General features: G+C 32.5%; 1 protein-coding gene across 2 annotated transcripts in view; it reads right to left on the bottom strand.

Annotated features, from left to right (window-relative positions):
* Positions 1 to 12944, bottom strand: part of ITGB8 (integrin subunit beta 8) — an 82499-nt gene that overhangs the window by 15069 nt on the left and 54486 nt on the right. For both annotated transcript variants that reach the window (XM_010967184.3, XM_045504455.2), the window contains 3 exons: positions 6672 to 6767; positions 2974 to 3063; positions 326 to 460 (listed from right to left, as the gene is read on the bottom strand). In XM_010967184.3, coding sequence (XP_010965486.1) covers positions 326 to 460; positions 2974 to 3063; positions 6672 to 6767 — 321 coding nt within the window. The remainder of the gene's footprint in view (positions 1 to 325; positions 461 to 2973; positions 3064 to 6671; positions 6768 to 12944) is intronic.

Genomic DNA, 12944 nt, shown 5'->3' on the forward strand with positions numbered 1-12944 from the left:
AAAAAATTATTATCATCCTCATACATATAGACACTTATTTGAGGAGATGTGCTTTCCTATACTGGCTGTGACACCCTAAGTGTAAAGTTATCATCATTAAATATTTAATATGATACTTATTTTAACTACAGAATTTGAGAGAACAGTCAATGGAGTTACAAGTAGGAACTTTAGGAATAGACAATAAAAGTTACTTTGAAGTGTAAATCAGATTCTTGAGGTCAGTAGTAAGTAAAGTTTTTCAGAACGGTTTGATTTTTTTCTGTGAGAAAACATGCCAAACAACTTAGTTTACTTTAAATGGGAAAAATGTACACTCACGTACTTCATCATTGCTTGTCACATTTCCACATCCGTCTGTGCCTGGCTTTTTGGTCCCATCTGGACAGATGGCAGTAATGTTAAAATAGACACCTTTTACCTGGTTTTCCACCTGAACTCTCACTTCTGAAATGAGTTTCTGCAGAGACGACATTTTTAATTGTATACTATAGCAGTTTCAAATGTAAGCAACTAAACAGTCAAGTTTATCATATCAGCCTGGATTTTATTTTTAACTAAATCAAGGAGTCTGTCTCTCTAATAAAAGGATGAATAAAAACAATGTTACCACATCATGACCCAATTACATTTGAAATATATAAAAATATTGAAGGATTAGATTATCTGCATTTAAATTGCTCTATTTTCCACATATTTCCTTGGCTGCATTTTGATCACAGTGATATTTCTCACTCAGCTTGTTACAAAACTAATCATTTTTAATCCAATAATATTTATATTTTATGATAAAATTTAACTAAAACATTGAGAATACATATATCATCATGGAGAATAAATATTGATAGTTTAAATCTGGAACTTTCTTCTGACATTTACAGATGTTAAAGTAACATTTCAGTTTCAAACACTTTGGACTATCATGAAAGCTAAAATACCTTATTGATACAGAATTGAAAGGTCAATTTTTGTGTTGCCGTTTCTATACTGCAGGTATAATGAATACCTGTCAGAGATAGCCCTATAAATTCTCCACAAATGGCCTAGTTTTTTTGCCAAGTGCCTGGGTCTTGCTTCTGTCAATTAAATTTGTTCCAAATCCTTAATACTGAAGTAGGGCCCCTTACTGGGCAGAAGATCATTCACTCATTTATACAATCATTGAAAAAACATCGATGTAATGCCTGTTATATATCAAGCATTCACTAATTTCTTCCAATCTCTGAATTTCAGAAGTTCTAGCTACATTAAATATATTCTGTAGATCTGTGTATATTTCATCACATAAAACTAAGAGTCTACCACATGCAGAAATCTTTAACTTATACTTGTAAACAAAAGGAAAGGGGAAAGGTGAAGTATATACCTAAAGAAAGGGAATGAATAGCAGGGTATGAAGAAAAAAATTCCCATGGCTTTTAATTATTTACTTGACTAATTTTTCCTCTTCAACTGTATAATCAGTAAAGAGATGTGTGCTTACTGATAAATAATTGATCATGGAATTATGGTAGTAAATCTTTAGAATGAGATAATTCCTCAAATAATTAAATTTTATTTGAATTAGGTAAGACTATATCAGTTTCATTTTTTATCTACCAAAGAATTCATACATTATAACAACTTTAATAATTTCAACAAAAAAATAGAAACTTCTAATGGCATACAAATGGTGTTGATATGGTGATGGTTTAACCGATCAGAAGGAAATGCCTAATATAATGAGTGTTCTTTTTCTCCTTCTGAAGTTAATGCTTCTCTTAAAACCTTCAGCTAGTTACACCAGTGCTTTTCAAGCAGGATATGAAAACAAATATCTAAAATTTTACCCAATTTTGAGATTTAGAAATTAAGCTCCAGACACAATCTTAAACTTCCCTTTTATTATCCAGCAGTACAGAGGCAGAATTTATTTTTTATGATGTATAATTCTTTTTTTATTCATTATAGTTTATTTTTTATTTCTTCATTTCAGCTAAATTACTGTTACTATAGTCTTGATTTTTATATAGTTTTAATTCTAATGGCAGTGCTAATGTAAAGGATAAAAAATAAAATGCAATGACATTCACCATGTACTAAGTTTGTATATAATTTTATAAAAGTCTTAAAAAGGAAATACAAAAAACTACAGGTTAGAAGAAAATATTTATATTCTATTTTCAATGAATTGTGAATGGTTTCTGTTGGACAAAATGACAAAATGAAATTTCAGAAGAATTTTGAAAGTACAGACATACAAAATAACAGCATCCCAACTTAAGGAGATTAATTAGCCAGAGTTTTTATAGATTTTGCTAGTATTTTAAATTGTTTAAGGTTAATCAGGACTGTAATTTAGATAAGTCATCACATACCTATCTTAGTAAAATAAAGAACATGAAACTAAAAGCTGCTATTACCCTTTCCATGGGTGCAGTTTGATGTACAGGAGTTTGTCGACTTATATTCCTTATTTGGGGTAATAAATGGGTTCATACTATGAAAACTAGGGTGACTTCTAATACTGTAAGCTCCTTTCTTATTTTGATTATCCTTGTGAACAAATTATGGATGGGAATGAACTGTGCACGTTTGATTTTCGTTGATAAGAAGGAATGATAAGTCCTAAGTTGGTTTTTTTTTTGTGACAGTGAGAAATGGTGAAATTTCTTGATAACAAATTATCTCTATAGCTATGATTTGGTGAGTCACTGAACATTCGATGAGGAAGGAAATTTAGATACCCTCTAGCTCAACCTGAGTTAGTAAACTGTGTCAGTGAAACACTATTGAGGCACGCAAAGCTGAAATGACTTCCCCAAGTTTTCATAACGAGTTAGTGGTAGAGCAAGGGCTAAACTTTTGTTCCTAATTCCAAATCTAATGTTCTTTCCATCACTCCTCTCAAGATGATAGGGCACTATTTTGTACCTTACAACAGAAATTGGGGTTAAATTTTATTTCAAAAAAGTGTGTACAATAGATACATACCTGATAGGCTTCTACTACCAAATTATTGAGGTTTGCAGCCTTTGATTCTATTTCACCAGCAATGGTGCCAGGCAAGAGGGGTAGAAGATCCTAGAAAACATATCAGTAACATTCACTGAATGACAGTAGCACATAGTAGTTTAGCAATCAACAAATATTAAGAATTCTTATAGTTATCAATAGAGATGAATCATTACATGAATTAAAAAATATAAGACACTGAAAAATATAAGCAACTAAGTAGGGCAGCCAGAAAATATATACCTGAAATGGTAATGTGTAATTATATGTGCATGAGTGTGTGTACATGCACAAGTTAATACTGACCTAAAAACCCAATCAAAATATAGACCAGCATTTCCCAAAGTATCTTCCATGGAACATAGTCCCAAGAGATTTTAAAATGAAAAGGGTTCTCAGGGAAAATAATTTTGATAAGTTCTGCATGTGGTTTCTTCCACATAGAGACTCAAAATACACATCCCTATGATTCAGAAATAATTTAGAATTATTAAATACAGCATTTCCTAACATTTAATTAATTACAAAACTCTTTTCTCATGATATATATGCATCATATTTCTCATATATATATGTATAAGTATTTTGCAGGACTACTTTTATATGGAATGACTTTTAGGACATGTTTTCCAAGACAGGAGAAAAAAATCATAGTCACAAATAGAAGCTTCATAGAGCTGGTGTTCTTGATGGATGGTACATAATAATAATGGAGTAGACTCTAGGTATTACTAGTGAGAAAATGAGAATCAGCAAATGCTTGAAGATTTGCTTAAGCTGTGGATGAAGTAAGAGCAGAGAAGAAACCAGTCTTACTAGAATGAAGATGCACAGTTATACGGAATCAGATTATGAAAAGTCTTGAAATCGATTTATATACTCATTTTTACCATTCACAAGTGTCATTAAGTTCCAGCTGTATGCCACTAAGCCACTACTTAGATACTAACAGTTTGGTATCTCAGGTAATAGGGAAAATGTATCACTTAAAGATTTTTAAAATCCATTCATATAACCTTTATTGAGTACTTATTATATACCCCTTTGGAAATGCTAAATTACTAGGCCACATAGTTTCCATCCTTAAAGATCTTACAGGCATATAAATGACAATTTCAAAAACCAATGTACATCAGCCATAAAAAAGAATGAAATAATGCCATTTGCAGCAACATGGATATACTTAGAGATTATCATATTAAGTGAAGTAAGCCAGACGGAGAAAGACAAATACTACATGATATCATTTATATGTGAAATCTAAAAAAAAAAATACAAATTTTATTTACAAAACTGAAATAAACTTATGGACATAGAAAACAAACTATGGTTACCAAAGGGGAAAGTGGGTGATGGATAAATTAGGAGTTTAGGATTAACAGATAACAGATATCTACTTTATAAAATATATAACAGATAATAGGTATCTGCTGTCTACGTATAGTAGATAAACTACTATATATAAAATATATAAACAATATGGACCTACTGTATAGCACAGGAAAGTATATTCAATTTCTTATAATAAGCTATAACGGAAAAGAATCTGAAAATATATGTATATATATGTAAAAATAAAGAGAAGCAAAGCAAGAGTGAAAATGTAAAGAAAAAAAAACATCAAGTGATAGACATATGCACAGACCTTAATGAGGGGGATACTGAGCAGGTATTTGAAGGCTGGAGTAAACTGTCACAGACTGCTTCCTGGAGGAGGTGATTCATGAGCTGTGTCTTAAAAGATGAGTAAGAGTTAGCTAAGTAATGAGGGAGATGGGCTTCCAGGTGGGGAATGTAGATAGTAAGAACAAAGGCACAAAGGAAAGAAAGAGCCTAGTGAATGTTTGTACACAGAAGGATTAGAAGTATGACTGGAGAGACAAGTTTAAGGCACAGAATAGTGAGGGGGATGAAACCGAACCAGGACCAGCTAACTTCATATGCCATGTTAAAGACTTGATCCTCTAGATCAGAGGGAAACACTGGAACATTATACTCTAAGGAGTACCATGGTCACACTTGTGATTTAGATAGCTCACTCTGCAGCCAGGTGGAAAATGGATTTGGGAGATGGGTTAGGAGGCTGTTACAACTCAGACCAAGGTGATTGATAAAAGTATCTCTGAGCAGCCAAAGTGGTTGACTGCAAGGGCACACACAGGACTCTTAGCAGAACCTGTCAGGGCTTTAGAGCCTGTTAATTCTTACTTTGCACATAAATCAATTAATAATAAACCTGGTTATATGGTTTAACAGTCACTGGAAATTTTCTTAAGCAAGTAGGGAGAAACTGCTACAGTCAGTATCACAATCAAGAAATAATAAATATCAGAGAAAAAGGAGGCAAGAGCAATGAAAAAACTGCACAATAATTTGAAATTCAGTTTGAAATTTAAGCCTAGAGATTAAGAACACAGGATTTAGGCTGTTAGGAAAGTCTGGGCAAGTATACAACCTCCCTAAATGTATTTCCTTAATCTTTAAAATGGGCATATTAGTGACATTGCCCTCATTATTATGAGTTGTTAAGAGTATTAAATAGTTAATATTAATGAACTCAGTGCCTGACAATGGTCGGTACTCGATAAGTGGAATCTGTTACTGTTGTTAATAAAATGATCTGGGCATTTAATTTGGGTCAGAGCCTTTCTTTTATGGATACTAACAGTTGTGACCTTAAAAAGGGGTTCTAAATTTGGGAAAACAGCAAATTGCATTTTCACTATAGATTTCTAAGGGAAGAAATGGTATGATTAAAGTAGCACTTTCAGGTGATAAATGTGGTAGTCAAGTATTAGAGAAAATGGTGGAAGGAACACCAGCTTTGTGGCAAATGCAAATGGGTTCAAGTATTTGTTGAAGCTGAGAGAAAATGTGGTTTCTCTGAAGTATTAGGTAAAGGACATTGAGAGCAGAAGAAAGAAGCAAAGACAGTAAAGGAGATGAAGAAGATATAGTGAACAGACATGTGCAGTGAAAATCAGGGTATCATAGCATTGTGGAAATGAAGAAAAGAGAATTTTCTGGAAGAAAGAACCTAAAAAACTGTGAAAAGAAAGCTGTAGCAGGGTTACAGAAGTTCTGTGTTGGGAGTGAGAGAAGGAATCCCATGGGGATAGTGACATAGGTGCCAAATGTCTGTTCTGCTTGTGGGACTCATCTACCCTAAAAAATATTGGACAGAACCACGATTATTCTTATGTAGAAATGCTTTGACTTGGTCAGTCAATTTCATGGCTTCTCTTATTCCTATACTAGATGATCTAGACCAAATCTAGGTATGTTGGTGCTATTGAAAATTGGCTGATATTCCCCAACCTAATCTATTATAAAGAAATGCTCATGGACCAGATTAAGCAGGACTCTAGACATGGATGGTATATTTGGAGTGTCAACTACTTTTTACTTGATAAAAGTCTCCTCCATTATTGTCATAGTGAGTACAATACCAAGTATCAGTGCCCACACTTGGTTCTAGGTGTTACAAACATAGGATTTATACTTATTTATACTTAAATGCTAACTTAAGGCACTGTAGTATGTATTCGTTAATACACTATTAAATTTAGATTGTACCAAGTATAACTCCAGAATGCTTACTTGTGGTTCTAAGAAGTATTCTAATTTTAAATAGAAATGCAAACATCTTAATTTTTATATTATGGAAATTAACATACCTTATACCAATGAAACTGTTTTCCTTGAACTGCAAAGATGACATTAATGTTGTTGTCTATTAACTTTTCTGAAAGTTGGCCTAGTGAGGGATGTTCCTGTAACAGATAATGAAATAATGAAGGGAGTGAAATTTAGTAACTCAATCCCACACACATCCAAACATCTATTATGAGGAAAGCTGTATGACCAACATGAAAATGTATTGTGTTGGGAAGGATTATGATTCTACTAGAGGCATTTAAATTCTTTTAAAATATAAGATCAACAGTCCCATTACCATCACATCAAAAGGAATAAAACCCCTGAAATAAACTTATGATATCACTTATATTGGGAATCTAAAAAAAATGAGATGAATTAACTTATTTACAAAACAGAAATAGACTCACAGACATCAAAAACAAATTTATGGCTGCCAAAGGGGAAAGGAAGGGAGATAAATTGGGAATTCAGAATTAATGGATACACACTACTATATATATAAAATAGATAAACAATAAGGACCTATTTATTGTGAAATAATTTTAAACTTACAGAAAAATGATGAAAATAATCTTTTATTTTTATAGTAAGTATACGGTACTGAAAAAGAAAGCAATTTTTAAGAATACCTGTGTTACACCCAAATGTTCATAGCAGAACTATTTACAACAGTCAAGACATGGAAGCAACTTAAATGTCCATCAACAGATGATTGGATAAAGAAGATGTGGTATATACATATACAATTGAATACTCATAAAAAAGAATGAAGTAATGCCATTTACAGCAACATGGATGGACCTAGAGATTCTCATACTAAGTGAAATAAATCAGACAGAGAAAGACAAATATCATGGTATCACTTATATGTAGAATCTAAAAGAAATGATACAAATGAACTTACATACAAAACAGGAGACTCACAAACACAGAAAAGAAATTTATTGTTACAAAGGGGAAAGTAGGGAGGAGGGATAAATTAGGAGTTTGGGGCTACCAGATACAAACTACTATGTATAAAACAGATAAACAATAAGGTCCTAATGTATAGCATAGGGAAGTATGTTCAATATCTTGTAATAATCTATAATGGAAAAGAATCTGAAAAAGAATATACATATATATAGGTGAATCACTTTACACCTGAAACTTTGTAAATCAACTATACTTCAATAAAGAAATAAGATCAACATCAACATATAAGGATATTTTAAAGACAAAATCTCCATAAAAACATAGAACACAGAAAAATGATGAGTGTTGAATTCAACATAGTACAGAGTGTTCAGCACCTCTTTAGATTAAAATTGGACTCTAAGTGATGCAATTGAAAGATAATTTAATATTCAAAACTGGACACATTAATGACAATCACATTCTGAGGTGAAAGTCAGTAACAAGTATTTAAATGCAAATATGTGCATATATATACACATATATATATTTATATACACATACATGTATTTGATATATAACATGGTATAGTACAAACTCTTTAAAAGCAGAAACACCTGTATTCAAATCCCTGGTTGTCAGTTTATGATAAAAATTGTATCTTAGGTCTATCCTCTATAACATGTGAATAGTGTCTACTTTGCATGATTGCTGGCAAGAAAAAAAGATAACCATAGTACATGAAATATTTAGTGCAATTTCTTGTATGTACTCAAAACTAATAGCAGTTATTATAATTTTTATTTTCAACAGCTTATACAAGGTGCAGGTTACTGATCTCTTAACCTGTTATTATTGTATTTAACTTTTTGTCATTCACATATATATTGACATTATAAATATGTCTCACATTGATAAATAAAACATGTAGAGCTAACTGTGACATTCTTTGTGGTCGTGAGAAAGCAAGAGATGAGCAGGAGAAGGGGAGTGAAATTTAGTAAATATGAGAATTCTTACAAATATGGAAATTTCTATATAAAGTTATATTGTTAGACATAGTGCTTGATATTTTTTCTTTCTATAAATAGTCTTCTAGAAATTAAAGTGAATTCAAATAGCAACTTCATAACTAGGTATTCTAGACAGACAATGTCAAACTTTACCTGCAGTAGTCCCCAGTTTTTGTTGGTGCCTAGTTGCATCAGCCAGGGATCATGTGACTGAACCTATTAGTATCATTTGATTCAAATTCAAGTTAATCTGTAGCTTTTATTCTCCCTCTCACTCTCCAGTTCCAGTTGTGTTTTATTTAAAGGAAAATTTTGCTTAAGCCATCTTGGTCAACATTTCTGTATTTTGGCATCTATGTGAACTCAGTGAAAAAGCTAATTTTACTACTTTCACTTATAGTGTAAATTCTGTGATCCACACATTAAACTTACATACATAAAGTTTAATATGATACAAGATACAGCCTTGTGCTTAAAACTACTGTCACTAACGTGAGTAACTGCTGTAATCCGAATATCTGTGTCCCCCTTCCCAAATTCATATATTGAAATGTTAATCCCAAGGTGATGGTATTAGGAGGTGGGCCTTTGGGAGATGATTAGGTCATGAAGGTGGAGCCCTCATGAATGGGATTAGTGCCATTGTAAAAGAGAGACAGTGGTGAAAGCACCCTTGCTCCTTCTGCCATGTGAGGTTATAACTAGAAGGTGTTTTCTATGAACTGTAAGGTAGGCTCTCACAAGGTCCCGAATCTGCCAGTGCCTTGATATTGAATTTCCCAACATCCAGAATTGTGAGGAATAAATTTCTGTTATTTATAAGCCGTACAGTTTACAGTGTTTTGGTATAGTAGCCCAAAAGGACTAAGATAATAATCATAACAAACATCCTTTTATTTCTATATAATCTATAATTGCTTTGTTGGAAATAAGTCAACTTTTCATGAACTACATTTAAATGTGACATGATACCAATTTATGAAGAGGTTTAAAAAGTATTACCACGTGGATTTGTATAAGAAAAATTCTGCACAGAGCAATTCTTAAGAATATAATTTTAAAGTAATAGAAAAACAGTCCCCAAATTATAAGTTCTGTCAGATAAATTCTTGTTCCTCATTCCTAATAATATGTATACTCTTAAAAAAGATTTATGACAGTTTGCATAATGCTAGTAAATTAAAGAGAACAAGTAAAGGAAGGTATATCTAGCTGCATTGGGAATATTTTTTTAATGGCAACAACTACTTTTCAAATATTTTTACTTAGACAAAAAAAATCAGTTTGCCAAGCATTCCCCTTTCTTAATTTTTTAAAATATTTTTTATTGATTTATAATCATTTTACAATGTTTTGTCAAATTCCAGTGTAGAGCACAATTTTTCAGTTATACATGACCCCCTTATTAATTTTTAAAACCATTCATATATTAAGGAAAATTTAATCCATATGTTTTTAACCAGCTTATACTTAACTCATAAAATCAGTATTAAAGAACACTGCAAAATGTAAGCAGCTTTTGGAGCCTTCTTAATCTCTTTCCCCCTTTCAAGGACAGGGAGCCACGTTGACCAAAAGCACACAAAATTTAAGCCTAGAAAGTTTTAGTTTGCCCAGAACATCATTAGAAAGGTCAGTTGGATTTTTAAGCTTAAAAGAACACATTTTTTTTAACCCTAGAAAGAAATGTTTTTAAAGAGAATTCCAAGTACCTTGAGGCAGATTTGTTAAAATTACAAATGTTTAACAGATGTTTAAATAAACCACTGTTGACAGGAGTGCTATGGATTAATGACCATTGTTGCAACCCCTTCCCCTTTCCTCCATGGAGCATAGTATCTTTTTAAGTATTTTATCTTTTATGTCTTGTATTTCACTAGCAGGAACACCCCCTGTCAGCCAGCTGTCCTGTTCTGGTGATGTCACTGCTCCTCATCTCTAACTCCCTCTCTGTCTAACCCATCACATGTTGTTGCTCTAAACTCTGAAAATAATTAATAGAGATAACAAGCGTTTCAGGGGCAAAAGCAAGAAGGGAGAGCAATGTGCCAAGACAGCTGCTAAGTAATTAAGAGCAAAAGGATTCCTTTCACATTTTCCTTCTTCACTAACACCATCACTGTGATTTGTGGGAAATAACTTATAAATGTCACAATAGAAGAGGGAGTAAGAAAGATTCAATGGGAATAGTTTCAGTTAAAGAGATAAGTGTGTAGAAATATATGAATTTTAATAATGTGCATATTTAGTGACAAAAATAAATGTTTAAGATTCGCCATAAAAGTGAGATTCATAATAAAAGTTCTTAGAAGATAATATAGAATTTGTAGTATTGCATATCATAAAAATATACAAAAAAACTCCAAGTTTCTTGGTTAAATAAAGTACTCAATTATCTGGATTACTTTTTAGAGGACAGAGACAACATGAAAGCATTATGATAGCACAGATTTATTTAGATATTAAGACTTTATGTGTTGTCAGTCCCCATGTATTGCCATAGCCTATTTTCTATCTAGATGGCTGCATAGTAATAATCACATAGACTCAAATTTCTCATCAGTGGCACTATTAACATTTTGAGCCATGTATTGCATATTGCGGGTGTAGGGGTGTCCTATGCATTGTAGGATACTTAGCAACATCTCCCTGGCCTCTGCCTTTCAGATGCCAGTATCTCCCTCCTCCCTTAGTATTAATAACCAAAATGTCTCTGGACATTTTGTAATGTCCCAGATCTGAGGGGCAAAATTGCTCCAGTTGAGAACTATACCAAGAGCAGAGGATCTGGAAACAGACCACCTGGGGCTTCAACTCCTGGTTCTGCAGTTACCAGCTGTGTAATACTGGGCTGCGGTCTTAATCTTTCTGTGACCAAGTTTCTTTATGTGTAAAATAGGTATAAATACGAGTTATCTACCTCTCAGAGTTATGGTTAATAGTGTAAAGACTTTCACTTAACATTTTGTAATTATTAAGCCCAGATTAATGGTAAGTTGGGGCTCATGTGCTGATGTCACATTGCTTGTCATATACCTAGGCACTACTACATAGGGCTGTTTCCTAATCTCCATTTTCTCATTTATAAAATGGAGGTAATAGCAATATCTACACTTCACTAAGACATTGGGAGGTGCTCACTAAATATAAAGGGACAAATACCATGGGGCTGCTTAATAAAGCACAACTTTCAATAAAAGACTGCTATTAATAAAACATATTTGGAGGCCATTTCTAAAGGCAAGATGTTGGGCTCTTGGATATGCTTTGTTTGACTTGCCTCATATATTTACTTTTTGCACCTGCTCCTGAAGTGTCTGAATCTGTGACTCCTGCCAAACATGGTTATCCATTGATATCTTGATATCCTCATTACTGAATGAGGGGCATGGACTAATAATTTCTGTAAGCTTTTCAATAAGAGTGGTTATAAAAAGTTTTTGGCTTAAATATGATTTAACCAAAACATATAGTTTAATTGGAACATTCTATTTCATAAGTATTTTCATCAAATTTTGGTTTTCTTGTATCACTTTGGAAAACCATTATTTTTTTCTCATTTTTAGGGACTTTATAAAAGCAGAGTGGGGCTACTCTGAGTCTGGCCCAGGTAATTCTGTGGGGAACTTTTGCTTTCAATTTTGATGGAAAAAATAAATTAAATATTGTTTGCAGAAATAATTTCCTGGTTATTTTTTGGCAAGCATTCAAATTACGTTTACTCTAAGGTTATTATTAAGGTCATTATTCTTCTCATGGCATTTACAATTTAGGACAGATAGATCATAGAGCAGTAAGCTCTTGGAAAATTGTGTATTTCTAGGAATTTATCTATTTCTTCTAGGTTGTCCAATTTGTTGCCATTAGCTGTTTGTAGTATTCTCTCATGATTACTTTTCTGTGATAATTGTAGTAACTTCTCTTTCATTTCTTATTTTGTATATTTGGGCACTTTTTTTTTTTTTCTCTTAATGAGTCTTGGTAAAAGCTTGTCAATTTTGTTTAGCTTTTCAAAAAAACAGCTCTTGGTTTTATTCATCTTTTCTTTTTTTTTTTTTTTTTTGAATCTATTTTGTTTCCAATCTGATCTTTATTTTTTCCTTCCTTCTGCTGACTTTGGGGTTTTTTTTTTTTCCCTTCTTTTTCTAATTCCTTTAGATGGTAGGTTAGGCTGTTTATTTGAGGTTTTTCTTGTTTCTTGAGGTAGGCCTGTATTGCTATAAACTTCCCTCTTAGGATTGCTTTTGGTGAATCTCATAGATTTTGGAGTGTTGTATTTCTGTTTTCATTTATCACAAAATATTTTCTGATTTCCTCTTTGATTTCTTCATTGATCATTCAGTTTTTAGTAGAATATTGTTTAGTCTCCATATGTTTGTTCTT

The sequence above is a fragment of the Camelus bactrianus genome, chromosome 7 (assembly GCF_048773025.1).
Source record: "Camelus bactrianus isolate YW-2024 breed Bactrian camel chromosome 7, ASM4877302v1, whole genome shotgun sequence".
Lineage (NCBI taxonomy): Eukaryota > Metazoa > Chordata > Mammalia > Artiodactyla > Camelidae > Camelus > Camelus bactrianus.